Source organism: Medicago sativa, chromosome 6, assembly GCF_051527215.1.
Source record: "Medicago sativa cultivar Bolivia chromosome 6, Bolivia_mono, whole genome shotgun sequence".
Lineage (NCBI taxonomy): Eukaryota > Viridiplantae > Streptophyta > Magnoliopsida > Fabales > Fabaceae > Medicago > Medicago sativa.
In genome coordinates this window covers 54320371-54341912 of record NC_140754.1, presented here as the reverse complement: position 1 = coordinate 54341912, position 21542 = coordinate 54320371, and the positions used below count along the sequence as shown (strand labels likewise).

The window sequence follows — 21542 nt, the reverse complement described above, 5'->3', positions numbered from 1 at the left end:
GAACTAGATCAATCCAACGTTCCTGATACGTTTGGATGATCCAGGATCCATGTTCCCTTGGGCCTGGGTTCTTTTCTTGTGCAGGCTTTATGTTCTTATGTTTTTCTTGCTATTCCTACGCTGCCTGATGCTTTTTACACCCCTGTCTCATTAAAAAACCTTTAAAAAATTCCTAAAAAATGTGCAAATTATTTTCTTGATATTTTTTGATGAATCTTGATGTATTTATATGTTAAGTATTGATCAAAAAATGAGGAAATAATTTGTTCTTTTGTTAATTCAATTCTTTTCTATTTCTTGGAAAAATCTTGTTAAAACTTCTAAAAATCTTGTGAATTCTCTTACAATCATGCTTGATGTTTAATTTTGGTCTCTTATGATATTTTGACATATAAAAATGGACAAAAAATAATAATGTGTTGTGTGTTGCTTTATTCCTTGAATTTTAGGTTAAGAACTTGTGAAAAAAAATGCATAATTTTGATTCCAATTTTTAGTGTATGCTTGTGAGTTGGGATGTGTGGATTGGGGGATTGATTTGTCACTGTTTGGATGTGTTTCTTGATGCATGTGAATAAGTATGGTTAATTACTTGCTTTACAAGGCAACTTAATGTTTGTTTGTGAGAATAAAGTGCCAAATATGCCTAAAACATATCATAATTCTTGACTTGAATGTGTTCCTATAATCCTCCCATTATTGGTTGCAATAAAACCTTTAGAAAATTGTCATGATATGAGGATTATAGGTCATGTACTTGTCTTGATGTTATGGTAAATTTTAGGTGGATTTTGCTACTTTTAGGTTAAGAATTTCATTACTTTTTTGTCAAGTTCCTTTTAGTGTTTCTTTTTGCTTATAATTTTCATTCTATGATACCCAATGCTACTAACCACTTTACTTCATGTTTCATGCATTCCATAAGGCATCTCATTCTCCATCTTATATTCTTGGTCTTTATCTTTTTTATACTTTAAATTTCATGCAAAAATTAGAATGTAATACCTAGGAATTCTTGTACTTTACCTTATGCTTTTAATTTCTTGCAAGACCATAGAATGTAAGCTAGGGCATGATGTAAAGGACAATGGACTCTAATGATGTACACCGACACAAGCAGCGACACATGCACACACATCACATGGATATTTTAGATGTATGTTAGGGGAATGTATGCTTTAGATGTATGTTTAGGAACTTTGAAATTTAGACAAAAATCCTTTCCCCAAAAAAATATGAACAAATTTCACTCAAATAATTTTTCAAATAAACCTTGGGATCAAAATCCCATTGTATTTTCCTTTCATTTTCTTAAATAAAACTTTAATGAATTCTAATAATACTTAGACTTCTTTTCACTACAAGAAAATTGAACATTTGCGACACATAATTTGCAACTGTTGGCCTCTGAAGGGTCGCAATGTGTCTTTTTTTGGATTTTAGTGATGGCACATGCAACAGTTTGGTTAAGGGTCGCAATATTTTGGCCTTTTGGAGCATTCACGGCGCCAAGTGAAATATTGGAAATATAGAAATCCCTCTCAGTCTCTCACCAAGACTATGCTCTCTCACTTTTCTAAAAAAATAAAAAAAATCTAACTGCTCTCACTCTTTATCTCCAAAAAAATTTCCCTCAGCAAAAAAAATTTCTCTCCCCAAAATCCTCTTCGTTGAATCTCAAATTGTTGCTTGTTTCTCTCAAATTGTAAATCTTTCCCTTCCGCGTTGAATCTCAAACCTCTTTCCATTTCAAATCATGAACCAAATCTCACAAACCTCTCGCCGTTCTTCCGTCGGATCCGACTCCTTCGTTGAATCTCAAACCCAAATCTTCAAAATCATTCATGAGATCCGAGAGAGGGAGGAGAAAGAAGCTGAACCCAAATCCAACGCTTTCAATCAATCAAAGAGAAGAACATCAATTTCACGGCGGAACATCAACCCTTTTGGAATTATCCAGCTTGGTCCAAAAGCAGTGAGTTACTTCGTTTATTTTAGTTCTGTTCATGTTGTTGTTTATGAATTCTTTCTTTTCCCTATGTTATGGCACTTCCGATTGGGATTTGGATCTTAGATTAGTGATTTATTAGAATATCAATGTTTAATTCATAACCTAAGATTTTTTTTTTTCAATTAATAATTTGAATTATTTTATTGACAAGCCAACAATTTGAGCAATGATTGTTCAGTAAAAAAGGGGTCTTTTTTTAGGGTTAAGGGTTGCAAAAGCTGCTATTAGATATTGGGGATTTCATTATAATTGATTATTTTCTTGTTATGTTTATTGTGATGGCTTGCAATATCTTGATGCTTCATGAAAACCGGATTGATTATTAAAAGCAATACAAGAGAAGAAATTTGTTGGATATTTGATGAGTGAAGGTAGCATAATGTAATTATTTAAGCCCTTTTAGAGATAAATATTTTTTTATGAAGATTTATAAATGTTCTGCATAAGTTTGTAACTGTCATGTGTATGTGTTTGTTTGTAACTATGTAAGCTCTTTGGAGTTGATGAGGAGTGAATGCCTTGGCTTGTTCTTCTAAGTTGCAGCAATGAACAAGACACAATTGACGTTCCTGAACACATAAAAGACCCAAGATGGCTTTGATGAAGGTAAACAAAGAGATATATTTGTGTGGAATTCCCTATATCCTTGTTTATGACCATATTTTATAATTCACTTTTTTGTCATGATATTCAACTTTTGACAGGTTAAGTGAAAATACAATTTGTTTAAAGAATTGATATCCAGTAAAGTCATTGGTAGTTGTATGTCAAACTACCTAATGACATTGAAGACATCTTAAGGTGGATAACAATACAAAATCCAGCAAAGGACTTGGTAGTTGTATGTCATACTAAATCAAAATAATATATCTTCATATTTGCCTGTTATTCGTTTAAGCTATATGTCCACAACTTCATGTACCATTTTCTGGTTTTGCTATTGTGTTGGTGATCCCTGGAATGGTCCTTTTAAAATAAAAGTGTGTGTTCTTGTTTAGTTCTATTTTATTTTCCTAGACTAAATAATGACTTTAATAATGACTAGCTATGTGCTCTGTTAATTTGGAAAACACTTAGGTGCATTAGATTATACTTGTTGCCTATATGAGTGTTGGATCCTTGCCTGCGCATCTAGTTCTTCCACCAGATTATGTTCAGCCTGCTGTATCTGTTGATGCAGGTATAATTTGTAAATTTAGCACAACACTTAGGTGCATTTCCTTATGTGCTTTTTGTATGGTTCTCAACTTAAAATACACATTTTGTGGTTATAACAAACTCTGAGAAAATTATGGATTTGAGAAAATCATAGGTAGTTAAGAATCATAGGTTCACCTAAGGAAATGCACCTAAGTTTTTTCCTGAAATTGTTTTTTACTTTTTCTTATTAGCCAATCATTTATAATCATTGTTGTATTTTGTTTTCTATATCGTTCATTTTTATCATTTTCCATCTTTATGCATATAGATGGAGAAGCTAAGATTCTAATTTGGTTGAGTGAGATTGAGTGCTTCAAAAATAAATAGAGGATTTTATGTTCATGGTATATAGTTAAGAGACGATTCTAGTAGACTCCAAGGATGCTTGGGATTCAGGTGCTTTTGGTGATTTTGGGGTAGTAGAGTCTTTTGGTCCTTACTGAAGTATTGTTTAGTAACATAGGAATTAGACTTTGGTCTCTTGATCCAATTTATAGTTTCTTGATCCAATTTATAGTTCTTGATCCAATTAAATTTATATGTAATTTTTTTATTTAAAAAATCAATTTGGCTACGTGATGGAGGGTTAAAGCTGAAATTTATCGGTGAAATTAAATGCAGTTGAGATATGTACTTGGGCTGATGTCTTCAATATTTTATTCAAATTACTTGAATATGTAGTTGCAAGAGATGAAGAATATTGTAGTTGCAGAACCTTCATGGTTCATGTCATTGACGTAGGCTGATGGGCACATCAAATACTTGAATATGTAGTTATATTATATGCAGTCATTAGCCTTTGTTACCAGCTAAAATCTGAATTTTTTATGTCTAGATTATGTAGTTAGCATGTGTGGCACCTTTGTTTTAAGCTGTTTAGGCACTGTGTTAGCTTTTCAACTCGCTTGTTTTGCTTATCTTGTCCATAAAATAACCATTTTTGTTTCTCAAATTTCTTAGGCATACAATGTTCACAAAAGACTTGCTTATGTGATTGATAAATTTGACAAGAAAGCTATAGAGCAATTAATCGGGTAAGAAATCTAGCCGTCTTTTCATTTTCCTCCATGTATTGCCCTCTGCCTTTTTTCTTTGAGGTACTTTTCTATATTAGAATTCATTCACTGTCAATGTATTTTAGAATGCATTCACTGTCAATGTATTTTTCACTTTAAAATGTGTAGGATGTTCTGATCTAGTGTCAAGAAGTTGAAGATCACTAGGGTAGACACATTTAGGAGTTAGAAATTGGACCATCGTAACTTTCTCAAAGGACTTTGCCGAACCTCAGGGGAGTCCAGTCTTATGTCATCATCACTTCGCCTTGTCCCAAGACTCGTGCTTGGGGGGCTGTGGACCGTCATAATATTCCTAAAGGCTCATTATCCCTCCATTAGGGCCTAGGCGCCCTCCATAATGACCAAGTCGCCCGTTAGAAGGGCCACCAGGCCCAGGCGCGTCTTCCATGAAGCCGCCGCCTCACTTAAGTCTCTAGAACCCTCTAAAAACACCAAAAGTACGCCAATGCCCCTGTTGCTTGGAAACCAAGCAACCAAGGCCCAAGCCCGTAAACAGGCTATAAATAACACTCTTGAGAGCAGTCTCAAGGCATCTAACCATCAGTCCAAAAAATCCTAGATACGATTCCCAACCCTAGAACCTTTACCGTACTTCTTGGCAAGTACAGTTGGCGCCGTCTGTGGGAAAAGGTAAAACTAGCCTTGACCACGTTCCTGGATTGCAGATCGTGATTCAGAAACCCTTAAACTAGACCTCTAAATCGTGAAACTCCTTGGAGATTTAGAAACCCTAACCCCTTTCGACCAACCTAAATCGCACCTCACGTACGATTTAGAGAAAGGCCTCACCATGGCAACCGCTGAAGAATTAGAGACCATGCGAACTCAACTCGCTCAGTTGAAAGAACACAACGAGGCCCTACAAGCCTCGATGGAGACCATGCAACAGAAACAGCAAGAAGAAAAAGATGAATCAAACCACGGCGAGATGGACGACCCGGAGCCTCAACCCCTGTCCGCCGAGATATGGGGCGCGCCAGTCCCAGAGAACTTTAAGCCTCCTCACCTCTCCGTTTTCGATGGAAAAAGCGATCCCATGGAACACGTCACGGCCTTCAATACTCGCATGGCCGTCGTCGGAGCTCCTGATTCCCTTAAGTGCAAATTATTGGCTGGTACTTTCTCAGATGCTGCCCTACGCTGGTATATGAACCTTCCCCGATTCTCCATCATCAGTTATCCAGATATGACAAGGAAACTTATCCAACAGTTCTCGGCAAGTCGCCACCGTAAGGTCCCCACCACCAGCCTTTTCAACGTGCGACATGGGCACAACGAATCCCTCAGAGACTACCTGGCAAGGTTCAACGAAACAACTATAAAGGTAGTTAACCCTAATCAAGAAGTATTTGTGGGCGCTTTCCAGAATGGCCTTCGGGCGGGTCAGTTCAATGAGTCGCTAGCTCAGAAACCTGCCGATTCCATGGAGGAAGTAATCGCCAGAGCGGATTGCTATATCAAAGGAGAGGAAAGCAACGCAGAAAAGAAAGCCAGGGACGCCAAGGAGCGGGCGTCGACCAATACGGAACGGCGACCTTACCAACCGCCTTCCAACAGGGATCGCGCCCCCTATCAGAAAGCAGAAAAGCGAAACTATGCGCCCTACACCTACAGGCCGCGCGCGGAAAACTTCACCCCTCTGAACACTAGACCAGAGCGCATCATGAAGGAAATCTACGAAACTAAGCTAATACGGGAACCACCCCCACCACGATTCAACACCATGGGAGCTGACAAGGACAAATGGTGCAAGTATCATAGGATAAAGGGTCACGATACTGATTCGTGCGTACACTTGCGCCGCGAAATTGAGAGGTTAATACAAAATGGCAAGCTAAGGGGGTACGCCCAGGACCGCCGGGGCGAAGACAAGCACGAGGGGGAAAACAAAAAAGAGGGATCACCAGAAGGAAAGAGGCACACACTGAACACAATTTCTGGCGGTTTCTCCGGAGGAGGAGAGTCGAGTTCGTCCCGCAAGAAATATGTAAGACAGGTCATGCTTTGCCAAGAATATGAGAAGCAAATTCCAGAACACGAGCCTGACGTATCCTTTACTTCGAAGGATTACAAAGACGTCGTGCCACATGACGACGATCCCATGGTGGTCACGCTGCAAATCTTCAAATGGGACGTAAAGAGAGTACTAATAGACCCAGGAAGCTCAGCTGACATCCTCTACTACGACACTTTCGACCGAATGGGGTTAGATCCGGAGCAATTGCAGCCCTTCAGAGGCACGTTGGCGGGGTTCACCGGCGAGCAAGTCCACGTCAGGGGCTACATTACCCTTAAGACAACGTTCAGTCACGGATCCCATGCCAAAACTGTTCGCGTACGGTATCTCGTAGTCAACTCACCAAGTTCCTACAACATCATCATTGGGCGTCCCGCTTTCAACTTGCTGGGCGGTTTCCTATCAACAAAATTCTTGGTCATGAAATACCCCCTTGACAACGGAAAAATAGGCACCATCAAGGGCGACCAAAAGCTGGCCAGAGAATACTATCACAATAGCCTGCGCCTACAGAAGACTCGGAAGAAATCCGCCAACGAAGTCGCACACGAAGTCAACGTGATAGATCTCGACCCCAGGGAAGAGTTCCAACAAGAACGAATAGAGCCCACCGAAGACCTGAAAGAAGTCTCCATCGGTCCTGAAGCCCATCAAACAACTAAGATTGGCATGTCGCTTAGCAAAGAAGAAGAAGCCGCCCTCATAGATCTACTCCGAAAGAACCTAGATCTTTTTGCTTGGCATCCGTCCGAAATGCCAGGGATGGACCCTGACATTGCTTGCCACCACCTATCCATCAAGCCAGGCATTAAACCAGTTGTACAACGAAAGCGTAAGATGGGCGAGGAAAGAAGGAAAGCCGTAGACGAAAAGGTAAAGAAACTAGCAGACGCCCGTTTCATTAGCGAGATCAAGTACCCCACATGGTTGGCTAATACTGTTCTGGTAAAAAAGGCAAACGGAAAGTGGAGAATGTGCGTGGACTATACCGACTTAAACATGGCGTGCCCCAAAGATCCTTACCCACTCCCGAACATCGACCACCTAATTGACAACGCCTCAGGCTTCGGGACTCTGAGTTTCATGGACGCCTACTCAGGTTACAATCAAATTAGAATGGACACCTTGGATGCCCCCAAGACAGCATTTATGACCAACACGAAGAACTACCACTACGAAGTCATGTCCTTCGGCCTCAAAAACGCCGGAGCCACTTTTCAAAGATCCATGGACATGGCTTTCGCCCAACAAATAGGAAGGAACCTGGAAGTATACATCGACGATCTGGTGGCAAAAACAAAGGAAGGGCGCAGCCATACTGAAGACCTGGAAGAAATCTTGGGCCAAGTGAGAAAATACAGAATTCGGTTGAACCCAGCTAAGTGTTCTTTCGGAGTACAGGCGGGAAAGTTTTTGGGTTTCCTCTTGACAAGACGGGGTATAGAAGCAAATCCAGACAAGTGTCAGGCGGTGATCGACATGAGAAGCCCCTCCAGCGTCAAAGAGGTCCAGCAGCTAACAGGACGATTAGCCGCACTATCTCGTTTCCTATCTTGTGCGGGCGATAAAGCTTTCTCTTTTTTCGCATCCATCAGGAAAAAAGAGAAATTCGAGTGGACGCCAGAATGTGAAGAGGCCTTCCAGCAGATCAAGAGGTTCTTATCTAGCCCGCCTATCCTTCAACGACCAAGCCCGAGCGCCGTCCTGTTCTTATACTTGGCTATTTCTGAGAACGCCATGAGCACAGTCCTGGTAGAAGACTCGGACGCAGGTGAAAGGCCAATCTACTTTGTCAGCAGAGTGTTCAAGGGTGCTGAATTACGATATCAGAAGCTGGAACGCCTGGCCCTTGCAGTGGTAACTACGGCGAGGAAGCTCTGACCGTACTTCCAAAGTCATAAGATTGTGGTGAAGTCATATTATCCCATCAAGCAAGTCCTCGGAAAGCCAGATCTAGCCGGACGAATGGTCGCGTGGTCCATAGAGCTATCAGAGTACGATGTCCAGTTCGTACCAAGGGGGAGTATTAAGTCTCAGGTATTAGCAGATTTTGTCGTAGAGCTCACATCGCCTGCACAAGCACGCCCCCCATTTGTGTGGCTTTTATCCGTCGATGGCTCCTCCAATTTAAAAGGGAGCGGGGCAGGCATCGTCTTGGAGGGACCAGAAGATATCCTCATAGAACAATCCCTCAGATTCGAATTCAAAGCAAGCAACAATCAAGCGGAGTACGAAGCGCTAATTGCCGGCATGATTTTGGCGCAAGAAATGGGAGCAGAAAACCTGAGAGCAAAGAGTGACTCTCAATTGGTGATGAGTCAGATCACGGGCGAGTATCAGACCAAGGACTCTCAACTCATCAAATATTTGACAAAAGTACAAGACCTCGCCAAAAGGTTCGTGTTCTTCGAAGCAGTCTACGTGCCACGAGAACAAAACGCCAGGGCCGACCTACTGGCCAAACTCGCCAGCACTAAACGGCCAGGGAACAATAGGACAGTCATCCAAGAAGTTATTACAACGCCCAGCACCAATAACGAAAGTGTGCATCACATCGATAAGGGAGAGGAAGGATGGATGGAACCATTGCTAAGATACTTAACTGGATCATTCACGCCTAAAAACAGCGAAGAGGAACAGACAGTACGAAAAAGAGCTTCCAAATTTGTCATCATATCAGGAAAACTCTACAAACGAGGACGAACGAATCCGTTGCTGCGCTGCTTGAGTGAAGATGAGACCCAATTAGTATTGCTCGAGGTGCATGAAGGCGTTTGTGGCAGCCACATCGGAGGACGCGCGCTGGCGGCAAAGCTACTCCGCGCAGGATACTACTGGCCCACTATGCTTCAGGACAGTTCAGACTTCGTAAAAAATTGCGACAAGTGCCAAAGATTCTCCGACAAAAAGCACGCTCCAGCCCAGGAGCTAACTTCTGTGTATTCTCCATGGCCCTTTCACAAATGGGCGGTTGACATAGTCGGCCCTTTTCCTCTCGCCCCAGGACAGCTGAAGTTTCTTATCGTGGGCGTTGACTATTTTACTAAATGGATCGAGGCGGAAGCGGTCGCCAAAATAACAGCCGAAAGGGTCAAGAAGTTCTACTGGAAAAGGATTATTTGCCGCTTTGGGCTCCCCAGGTGCATAGTATCGGACAACGGAACGCAGTTCGCAAGCTCAACAGTAGTAGACTTCTGCAAGCACTTAGGAATCCAAACGAACTTCGCTTCAGTGATCCATCCACAGGCCAATGGACAAGCCGAATCAGCGAATAAAGTCATTCTGAACGGAATCAAGAAAAAGCTAGAGGCGGCCAAGAGCCTTTGGGCAGAGCAGCTACATGAGGTACTATGGTCATATCACACTACTCCGCACTCCACCACCAAGGAAACGCCATTCACAATGGTTTACGGCGCGGACGCCATGCTACCCGTGGAAATAGATACTCCCACGTGGCGACGAGAAGCGTTTTCGGAAGAAGGTACCGTATTGTTATTAGACCATCTAACACATTTTTTGTGCAGGGAAACAAACTTTACTTCAGAACGAATTGACGTAACTGTTTCTCCAATTTACGTTATTTTATTTCTGTACAAAAGCAAACGACGCAGGTATGGCAGTAAACATGGATGTCATTGATGAGGTGAGGGAACAAGCCCACATCCGCGAGTTCGCCGCCAAACAAAGAGCAGCTCGCCGCTACAATTCTAGAGTGACACCCAGGGAGTTGAAGGAGGGCGATCTGGTATTAAAACAAGTCGTCGCCCCAACAAGAATTGGCAAGCTATTTCCCAACTGGGAAGGCCCCTACAGAATCCGAGAGAAGTGCTCGCATGGTGCATACAAGCTGGAAGAATTGAACGGAGTGGCTATTCCCCGCACCTGGAATATAGCCAATCTACGCCATTATTATAGTTAATGTCTTTTTGATTTATGAATAAGGATGGCGTACTGCCACCACGATGAATATTGTTATTTCTTTGTTATTTCTTCAAGATATTAAAGAAGCATGAGGTTAGGGTAGCACTCTTTTCCCCTGCAAGGGCAGGGGTTTTTAACGAGGCGCCCTCTCCTTTCCATATATGATTGTCTCTCCACATGTCACTTGTTATTTTCCATTTTTTAGAAAGGACGACGCGACACAAAGAAAAGTAAAAGATATTGCGACCACCCTGAAGAGGGTTCGACTAAATAAGTCGCTAGCAACAATATAGGCGGCCACCCTGAAAAAAGAGGGTTCGACTAAATAAGTCGTCGAAAGAAAAAGTAAAAGATATTGCGACCACCCTGAAGAGGGTTCGACTAAATAAGTCGCTAGCAACAATATAGGCGGCCACCCTGAAAAAAGAGGGTTCGACTAAATAAGTCGCCGAAAGAAAAAGTAAAAGATATTGCGACCACCCTGAAGAGGGTTCGACTAAATAAGTCGCTAGCAACAATATAGGCGGCCACCCTGAAAAAAGAGGGTTCGACTAAATAAGTCGCCGAAAGAAAAAGTAAAAGATATTGCGACCACCCTGAAGAGGGTTCGACTAAATAAGTCGCTAGCAACAATATAGGCGGCCACCCTGAAAAAGGAGGGTTCGACTAAATAAGTCGCCGAAAGAAAAAGTAAAAGATATTGCGACCACCCTGAAGAGGGTTCGACTAAACAAGTCGCTAGCAACAATATAGGCGGCCACCCTGAAAAAAGAGGGTTCGACTAAATAAGTCGCCGAAAGAAAGAAGAAACGAAATCATCCCAAAACGAGAAGCTAAATATACTATGCGCGCCACCAAAATGAATTTCCACCAAACAAAGATTTTAAGGCGCCACAAACTCTAAAGACGCCATGACCTTCCACATGGGAGTCATAAAAAGTCGAAGGAAAATTGCGAACGTAAACGCTTTTCAATCAAGATAAATATAAGCGGGGTCGCCTACGCAAGCATTGTTTAAACAAGAGTAGGATGAAATTCGCGAAGTTTAAGTTAAAAACGCCATTACACATTGTTCAAAATAAAGGCGCTACACAAAGCCGCCATAGTTAGGTACAACATTAAAATTACTCGTCATCTACCAGCTGACCATCCACAATGACTTTGAACGGATCAAGCTCCTCCAACTTGGCCTCTGGGTTAAAAAGAGCAACTTGTTCGGTAGCCAGCTTGAATCCATTCTGGAAATACACAGCTAGAGAGCGCCTTCCCTCGTCCACCGCCAAGTTAGACTTCTTCAGAGCCGCGTCCTTCTCGTCTCTCTCTTTCTCAGCAGCTTCCTTTTCCCGCTTCATCTCCTCCATGGCCTTCTCCGCAGCTTTCTTTTCTTGCAACGCGTCCGATAGTCGCCCCTCCAAACCAACAGCTTTGTGCTTCCATTTCTCCACATCCTCTGCAGCATCCAAATGTTTCTTTTCCAAGGATCCATACTTCAACTCCCAGGCATGACTCAACAGCAGAGTGCGAAGGGCAGCTGTGCCAAACGTCGGCGACCAAGTCACTAGACTTCGCCTTCACCGCCGCTTCAACATCAACTTGGGCAAATGGAACCTTCTCTGCCATGTACCTGCGAAATAAAGCAGCCAAGCTCATTTAAATTGCGATGACTAAAAATCAAGATTCCAAAAAAACAACAAGGAAAGGGAGTTTACCGGCGGAAGTCGAACTCTGAATGCCAGAACGACTCCATGGCTAGGTCGTTCAGAGAAGTACCCCCAACGTTAGCACGCGCCGAGGAACGGCTACCTCCTGATCTGGCCCCCTTGCCGGTTCTCGCCCTCTTGGAAGATGGCGAGTCAAGATGGATAACAGCGTTCCCATCAGCCGCTGACTCCGGCTCATCCGCTTCGGCACCCCCAGCGTCATCCTTCGAAGAAGCCTCCTTCCTTTTCAGCTTCCTCAAGGACATTCCCGCCGGATCACTTGTCACATACCCTTCAGGGTTCTTGCTCGCCTCCAGCTCCGCAAGGTATTTCCTCATCTCCGCTCCAGTCAAAGGCAGCATCTCTTCTGCAAAGAAAAAAGAAGTAAAAAAAGAAAGATCAGTAAAAGCAAAATGGGAACCAACAGAAATACGACAAGCAAGGCCAAGTAGGACACTCACGCAAGTAAGCCGTCAAGCGTGTCTCATCACCTTCCCTATTCAACAGTTCATTAATCTTGGTCAGAGGAACCTCTTCAAGGAATTGTACCAAGGTTCGTTCATAGGAGGACATGGCGTCCAAGTCGTATCCCCTCACCGCCAGAGGATTATTTGTCCACCTCAGAGGAAACTTGGGCTTGCCATCCAAAAGCACTGACGAAGTTGAACACCCAGGTAATCCCTGGACTCTAACAAAGGTATCGCGCCACTCCTTCTTAAAGTTGCAGGCGTATTGGGGAAAAAGTCGCTTCCCGGGGTGAGCGCAGATGGCGATCCACGTACCTTTGTTGACGTCTTTCGTTCCATAGAAACAAAGGAACGCGCCAACAGAAGGCTCCAAACCTAAAGCCTTGCACAGTATCTCAAAAGCCCTAATGAACGCCCAACTATTAGGCCGAATTTGGGTCGGAGCCACGTTTAAGAACTTCAGGACATCCATTTCAAAGGGCGTGAACGGTATCTTCACGCCAAACTCCTCGAGAAAGGTGGTATAAACAAAATACGACTCGTCGCCCTCACCAGCCACCTCCTGATCACAGACTCGCTCATCAGGATCGCAAGATAGCAACACCACATCCTCCTCGTTGCCAGTTGCGGAAATGTCAAAATTGCTCCTAAACTGGTCTACGGCCGAGACATCAATGTATAGCGACTCCTCCATACGCACCTCATCCGCAAAAGTAACCATTTCTACTGAGTTGACAAAGGAACCCTCGTCGTCAGATCCTGGCAAGAGTTCCTGAGGTGGCGAGTTGCCCTGGAAGTCCTCCTGTCTGCCCTGAGTTCCTGGAGTAGCAGACAGAATCAAACAGTCACTATCCCTACCCGAATCAACGCTGGAATCGCTAGACAAGTCACTAAACAACTCCTCTCCGTGTAACCCAAAATAGTACTTATCCCAGTCAATAATCCCATCTGGCCCGGTAGCATGTCGCAAACATTCCTTCCTCAACTGATCCCTTTCGTTTGGGTCAGTAGGACTAATTAGTTTACCGTCCGCATCACAATCCCTAATTAAAACCATCCCCCTAGAAGCTACGATCGCACTTAAAGCAAAAAATGAAAATAATAAGAGAAGAAGTGACGAAAGGACGAAAAATACCTGTGTAAGAGTTTGGCACAAATCGTCGAAGCTTCAGGCAAGCTGGTATAGCGAAATGAGGGAGAAGGAAAGTGGAAAAAATATTGGAAGAACCAAACACGACCTTTTTATAGGGAGGCGAGAATTTCGTTTTAGGGAAGCGTGTCGCAGACGATTGAGTAGATTTAGGTTGTAGGATCGTGACGCGTGTCGCTCATCGGTGAAGAAGAATACGAAACGGTCGCCATTAAGTTAAGCGCGCCTCGAATGCCTGTCACGCCCCGGGCGTCACAACACTCGGCGTTCACGCGTTCATGACGCAGTTAAAAAACTTTCGCCCGCTTCCAATGGCTCGTGCTTGAGGGGCGCAGGTGTTACGCGAATAAGTTAAGCATGATATGTCCGTCCTCAGGAAGTATCGGAACATCTCGTCACAGTCGTAAAGGCGTGCTGCGTGCACCCTTCATATGAACGCCCTCGAGAAGTGAGACCAGGGAGTATTAGATCCGTGAGGCAACGACACCTCGTGACGTATCCCAAACACTTCGCCTTGTCCCAAGACTCGTGCTTGGGGGGCTGTGGACCATCGTAACTTTCTCAAAGGACTTTGCCGAACCTCAGGGGAGTCCAGTCTTATGTCATCATCACTTCGCCTTGTCCCAAGACTCGTGCTTGGGGGGCTGTGGACCATCGTAACTTTCTCAAAGGACTTTGCCGAACCTCAGGGGAGTCCAGTCTTATGTCATCATCACTTCGCCTTGTCCCAAGACTCGTGCTTGGGGGGCTGTGGACCGTCATAATATTCCTAAAGGCTCATTATCCCTCCATTAGGGCCTAGGCGCCCTCCATAATGACCAAGTCGCCTGTTAGAAGGGCCACCAGGCCCAGGCGCGTCTTCCATGAAGCCGCCGCCTCACTTAAGTCTCTAGAACCCTCTAAAAACACCAAAAGTACGCCAATGCCCCTGTTGCTTGGAAACCAAGCAACCAAGGCCCAAGCCCGTAAACAGGCTATAAATAACACTCTTGAGAGCAGTCTCAAGGCATCTAACCATCAGTCCAAAAAATCCTAGATACGATTCCCAACCCTAGAACCTTTACCGTACTTCTTGGCAAGTACAGAAATATATATATGAAAAGGGCTACCTCTTCAATGATAACAATTAACTTGTCAAAGAAAGAGCTAAATGCATCTGTCAGAAGGTAAGATTGGCTTAATTAGGCTGTTCATGAATCTTAGGATCTGAATTCTCTGTTCGTGTGCAATTTAAAAAATTTAATTTGTCTCATGTGCAACTTTAAAAATTTAATTAATGAACTTGTATGAACAATTGTAGAGTAGGGAGATATAATGTTTTCTTTTTCATTACGAAGACTTTACAATATCTGGAAAAGTCTTGAGCTAAGGAGCACGACCCTGGTCTAGTAATTAAAGGTTTTACATGCTAATTGTTAATGGTACTGAATTGGTTGATTTAGTAGCTGGAAAAGTGAAAGCATATACAAATGCCATTATGTCTCATTCTTTTTCACATTCATATTTTTCCATTATAGTGATTTATACTTGGTTTAAACATATGTTTAGTCGTGATAACTGTAGCAATATTTGGTCCTTGACATTATCTCTTCATTAAACAAATGAGGTGGTAAACGTCAGTCTAGATAGCACTGCATGTCATTGTGTTCAAAGTCTAAAGTCCATATGTTCTATCTTTTCTATGTATAGCCTGAACACATGAGATAAAAGGATGCTTTTCTTTGAAATTACACATAAAACATATATATATGCTTCGATAATGGGTTCACTCAATTTATTATTGATTATACATGTAATTTCACAAGTAGTTATTATATATTCTTGCTTGTAGGAAATAAGAGATGGAAGAAAATATAGTACGGGAGATATGTATTCAGTTTCTCATAAAAGCTCCAACGGTCATTTGTCAATGAAACGGCAAAGGAAAAAACTGTAAGTTCCCTTATTTTAGCTTACTCATCCTTTTAATCTCCGAAAGGATATTGTTGTAGGGGAGATTTTTGGGAAGGGGAGTGTTGTTGTGGTGTGTGGCTGTTGGTGGTTTTGTTTTTCGGCCTATAGCTGTTTCAGGTGGGCAGCAGCACCTGCTGCGTATATCTGTGGTGTGGATGATGCAGTTCTTTTTCTAGTGCTATGATGTTTGCCTATTGTTTTTGGGAATCTTTTTGCTTGGGTTGTCCTGTATTGCGTATACACTGGGACATTGTATTGCTTTTTTCGACTACATTATCCTCTCCTTGAGGGGTTTTTTTTTTTTTGGTTACATAAAAGTTTAGGTGGGTTCGGCTCCGGTTTAGGTGCCTTTAATAATATTTGCTATTTAAAAAAAAATCTCTGAAATCAAATATCTTGTCATTTAACTGTTAAGCACTTCTGCTATAAACTATGTAAATCAAATTTGGTAAAAACTCACAAAATTTGCTATGTTATGTTTGTGTGTCTGCAAAATTCTATGTTATGCCAAGATTATTTAGATTTAAAAGTGTTATGTTTACCCTTCATGGTGTCATCAACTTGTTTGTTTTTTATTGTGTGGGCTTTTCATTTTAAACTTCTTTAGGAATTCTATAGGATACCATATATGCAAGTATTGAAATGTTGAGGGTTTAAGCTATATTTGTTCTTATTTTATGTTTCTGTCTTTCAGGCATGGACATGTGTGGAGGATACAAACGGAAGGGAAATTTATTGGTCTCCATCTTATTACCTTTAGAATCATTTAGAATTAGAATTATTTTAGTTTGTTCTTTTTGATACATATTATACGATGTTTATAAACATCATTTTAGGTGAAACTATCAATCATAAAATTTGTATTGATCTGGAAGTCGTGTCCTGAGTGTTTGATGCCACCTATAATTTTATATGAATGTAAAATTCAAATTTTAGTTTATGGATTAGTTCATATTTTTTTTTATTAAGAATTCATATTTTATAATTTATTATTATTTTTTTTAAATATATTTCACAAATTGCGACAGTTCAAAAGGGTCGGTCTGTTTTTTAAATAGTTTTCATCAATTGCGACTGTTATAAACTGTCGCAACACCCCTTTCAAACAAAAAAATGTACTTTGCGACTGTTATGAACTGTTGCAACACCCCTTTCAAAAAAAAAAAGTACTTTGCGACTGTTATGAACTGTCGCAATACCCATTGTGGCTGTTGCAGCGGCTGTTTCTTGAACTGTCGCAAAATGCTGTTGCGACCCCAACATCCCTAACAGTTCGAGAACAGTCGCAGTTGTGGATTTGCGACCCTTAGAACAGTCGCAATCCGTCATTTTAAGGGTCGCAAAATGCATTTTTTCTTGTAGTGTTTGCAAAATAACTAATGCCACCTCACTCTTTTCCAATCTTATGCCTTTGAGGCCTCTCTCTCATTCTTCAAAATTCCAATTTTCAAACTTAAAATCAACCAACAAAAACATCTTTTGGAAGAGAACTACGGTGGATTTGATCCCTTAAAAGGGTACGTAGGCAAGGAAACAATATTCCTTCAATTCAAATAAAACAAAAATTCAAACATCTTCTCCCTCCGATTCTTCACATAGTAAACTCTTAGGTGTAAATAACACTTTCGAAATAGCATTTAAAAATAAAGCGCGCGCGTAGAAAGTAAAGACGGTTCCTATAGGATACTATAGTCGTTATGGGTGCCTAACACCTTCCCGTAGCGAAAACAACTCCCGGACCTCGATTCTCAAGGGTTTTTCTTATTTTTCCCTTCCCAAGAAAAAATGAGATATCAAAGGTTAAAAGATTCAAACGTAATCAATGTTTGACACCCGCCGAACCAAGATAAAACAGCTGGCGACTTCAATGGGGAGATTCGAGAGTTACGCCTAGTCTTTAGTTCCACGCTTGCGCTTTCGTTTTTACTTGCTTTCTTATGTGAATAAATGTTTAAATTCTTGCTAACGTGTGGGGTGAGAATATCAAAAGTCCTACACCCGGGCTGAGTGAACTTAGGATTTAGGAGGGATATAATCGACAATTCATTCTGGGGGTTGCCTCGTGTATTGGATTATGCGATCAATCCCACATAGCTGAGGCATTTTGGGGGTGATGTTGTCGGCGCGTGTTGTCGCGTTTAGGCACTTTACTTCTAATTGTTCTATGACGCTATGAACCGTAGATAACCAAACCCATCCATGGCCATTTTCTAGGATGTAGTACGGAGGCTAAACCGAGTGTTGTCTCGAATTTTAGTCGTCACGCGATACTACACTCAAGTTAGACCTTCTTACGGATAATCATGGAGCGAGTGTTTGTCTCGTGACACCATGATATACGTCGGAGAGGTTGCAACTTGGGAACCTTTTTAGAACCCGGTTACTATTATCCAAAGCCCTAGTTTCACCGGACCCCGTGTCCACCCATGACTCCTTGACTTTGAATTTCAACCCACCATGTCTTCTCCGTACTTGAACATAATCATGCATACATGCATACATGCATAAACTCTTTTCCCATGCATTTTATCGAAGGGCTTAGACAAATTGAATTTGTAAACATTGTAGGAATGGGGAAGACTAAGTCCTACAAGTTCAAGGAAGTAGATTTGGCTAGTTTGAGAGATTTGGCACTCAAGATCGAGGATCTGACTGGTTTCCGACATCGTTACGGGGCCTTACTTACTATTCTCCAGACTAACCTGGATGAGAAGCTTGTGCACACTCTAGTGCAATTCTATGATCGGGACTATCGGTGCTTCACTTTTCCCGACTTTCAGTTAGTGCCCACACTCGAGGCTTATTCTTGCTTGATGGATCTATCTATTGCTAAGGAAGTACCCTTCGCGGGACTTGAGAATCCTCCTACTCCATTGGTTATTGCTAAAGATCTCTATCTCAAGACCACCAATGTCTCCAAGAATCTTGTCACTAAGGCTCACGTCCGAGGGTTCACTTCCAAGTATCTACTTGAGAAAGCAAACCTCAAAACCACTTGTCAGGACACTCTTGAGGCTATTCTTGCACTTCTCATCTATGGGCTTATTCTCTTTCCAAATCTTGATGACTTCGTGGACATGAATGCTATTATGATCTTCCACTCCAAGAATCTGGTTCCTACTCTGCTAGCTGACACATACCATGCTATTCACGATCGATCCGGCAAGGGTCGTGGATACATTCTTTGTTGTGTACCTCTCCTCTATAGGTGGTTTATTTCGCACCTTCCGAAGTCTTTCCATGATAATCCAGAGAATTGGACTATTTCACAGAGGATCATGGCTCTCACTCCTAATGAAGTGGTTTGGCTCACTCTGTAACAGCCCGATTTTCGTTAGATTTATTTTATTATTTATTTATGTGTGTTATATGTGCTCTTATGTGATTATTTGTCTCTGTGTGTATTTTTGGTTGGGAATCGTAGAATTCGGTGTTAGAAGGGTATTTTAGTCATTTTGGACTTAGGGGTATTTTGGTCATTTTGAGGGCAGGGGTAATTTTGTAATTTTTGCCGAAGGTTATTTTTAGTGCTTAGTGAGGGTTTTATTTTACTAAGTGTTGGAGAGTGTAGTAATTATTTTAATTACCGTTAAGTGACCGTTAGTGTTATATTTTACCGGTAAGTGAGTAGTAACATTTTTGAGGTTGAATTAGAAATGAGTTAGGCCCCTTAAGGTTTGTGAGATAAGCCCATTAAGTGAGCCTTTATAAACTAATGTTAGTGAGAAGAGATAGGGTTACAACATTTTCATTTCATTTTTCATTTGAGAAGATAAGAGATAGAGGTTAGAGAGAAGAACAAGTGCAAGGGTTAGAGGCAAGAGGGATTCATCATCTAGGAGCTAAATTGAAGCTTGGGTTAGAGAATCTTGGTGCTAGAGGTAAGAGGGTTAGGTTTCAACCATAATTCATCTCTTTTCCTTTTTACCCATTTTATGAAATTGATGAATTGAACCTAATTGATTGTAAATTTGTGTTCATGTTTTGATGCAATGTTTGGGTATGTAAATTAAATGTTAATTGAGTTGTTGATGATGAAATTACATGCTTAAGTTGTGGTTATATGTATGCTGTGCATTTTTGTCTAAAAATGATGATATGAAGTGTTATTGTGATGAATTGTTGATGAATTCATGATGTTTAGCTGTTGTTGTTGTTGAGAGATGTTGTTGTTGATGATTAAAACAATGGGTAATCATAATTGGAGAGTTTGATATGACTTTGTGTTGTTTTGTTTGAAGTTTGATGAGAAATGGGTCAAATGATGATTTTTGTTGTAAGGATGTTTTGATGCAAGTTTTACATGATTTTGAGTGTCTTTTCATGTTTAGAAATGTTTAAACAAACTTTGGGATCAAAATTGAGCTTTGGGAAGTCAAAATTGGGGTTTTGGGGTGAAAAAGTGAGTTTTTCTCGTAACAGGACTGTCCCAACTCGCCACAGCGAGTGGGAGGCGAGTTGGAGGCGAGCAGGAGGTGCGCATTGAGAGTTTACTCGCCTCGCGAGTAGATTTACTCGCCACGGCGAGCTGCACAGTGGCAGCATCCCCTGTTTCACGTTCTTGCGTCTTTTTCGCTCGTTTCTGTTTTGAATTGACTTTCGGTGTAAACATGAAAGTTGTAGATAATTTTGTTAGCTTTCCAATGGCTTTGGTTTGACTTGAAAATTATTCTTGGGTTTTGAGTTATGAGGCAAATACTCCAAGGTGGTCTTGGTGAAATTTTACAAAAATTCCGCATAACTAATTCTAAGTCGACCCAAACCTCATGGATTGTTTCTAATCTTCGAAACTTATATTTTATGAGTTCAATTAAGGTGTTTAGTAGTATTTAAACTATGATGTGAGGGATTTAACTTGTTTTACTTAGAAAATGGAAAATTTCTTGAAAAGTGTTTCGGTGAGACGAACTTTGTGATTTTTATGAATTCATCGTATTTGGCCGATGAAATGCTTATGTAATCTCTACTGCACCTATAAGTGACTTGTGAGAATACATGGCATAGGCAATTGAGCTTGTAGAGTTGGTTTTGGTTCATAACTTCTATTATTTTTAAATGGTGACTTTTGGAGACGAACTTAGTATAAATGAATCTTGATGAACTAAAGTCTTATGAATCTTTTGTGAATAGGTTACATATGACTAAATAATTGTGTTTGAATGATTGTGGAAGGTTGAGAATGATGTTTATCATAAATTGTTGTGTTATTCCATTTTACTTGATTTGTTTAGAAATTGGATAGATTAATATGATTATGAGATGATGTATGAATGGTTGTTGAGTGATGAATATGATGTTTATGATCATATGTTGTATTTGTTCCTCTATTTGGATTGTAAGGAATTATGTGGAAATGTGGCAACTATATGTTGAATTATGTTGTTGAATCATTATATGAAAATGACGTTGATTGTTGGTGGTGAGTTTATACATGCTAGTTTTGATGTGATTGGTGATGAATGCGTGTATATACATATGTTATACCCTAATTTTGGACCTAAAAATACTAACTCATTTCTTCTTATCTTTCATTTGATTTGTCTCTGATCAATTACATCTTTCTCTGCATTTTATTTCAATGTTATTTGCAAAATTCATGAAAAAGGGCATTTTAGTCATTTCCTATGTCAAATCTCTTTCAGTCTTTAAAAATTTGTTTGAGTCCTTTCAAATAGTTTGAATAAGTCTTCATTTCAATTCTATGTCAAAATCCATTTTAAAAATTGCATTTGGAGTCATTTTGAGTCAGTTTTGCCCCTAGGGGCATTTTAGTCTTTTCAAGTGTCAAAACTCTGTTTAAATTCTAGAAATTGTCTTTGAGTCTTTTAATTGGTCTGAATAAGCTCTTGCTTTAATTTCCTGTTAAAAATCCATTTTAAAATTTCATCTGAGTCATTTTAAGCCTCCAGGGGCATTTTGGTCATTTCACGTGAAATCTCTTATCTGCTTTATTGTTTTTAATCGTCTCGCTTTACGTTAATTTTCAATTTACTTTTTCAATTCAATTTTAGTTTTAATTTTCATTTTGGTCCTTGTACTTTTGT

The 21542-nt window shown here is 41.1% G+C and overlaps 1 protein-coding gene and 1 long non-coding RNA gene across 2 annotated transcripts; both read left to right on the top strand.

The window, feature by feature from the left end:
• The first annotated feature begins 1562 nt into the window (after window positions 1-1562).
• On the top strand, window positions 1563-8188 carry LOC146915704 (uncharacterized). The gene is made up of 5 exons (XM_085721418.1): window positions 1563-1975; window positions 2502-2617; window positions 3089-3191; window positions 4172-4245; window positions 4396-8188. Exon 5 carries the CDS (start codon window positions 5081-5083, stop codon window positions 8186-8188), a length of 3108 nt encoding a protein of 1035 aa, XP_085577544.1. The 5' UTR covers window positions 1563-1975; window positions 2502-2617; window positions 3089-3191; window positions 4172-4245; window positions 4396-5080.
• A 6437-nt stretch (window positions 8189-14625) lies between these two features.
• Window positions 14626-16461, top strand: LOC146915703 (uncharacterized). Its single transcript, XR_015014723.1, has 3 exons — window positions 14626-14711; window positions 15377-15477; window positions 16193-16461. It is a non-coding gene; the product is annotated as an uncharacterized LOC146915703 (long non-coding RNA).
• Window positions 16462-21542: the final 5081 nt, after the last annotated feature.

Coding starts and splice junctions, on each gene's coding strand:
- LOC146915704 (XM_085721418.1), top strand. CDS start 5,081: ATGGCAACCGCTGAAGAATTAGAGACCATGCGAACTCAACTCGCTCAG.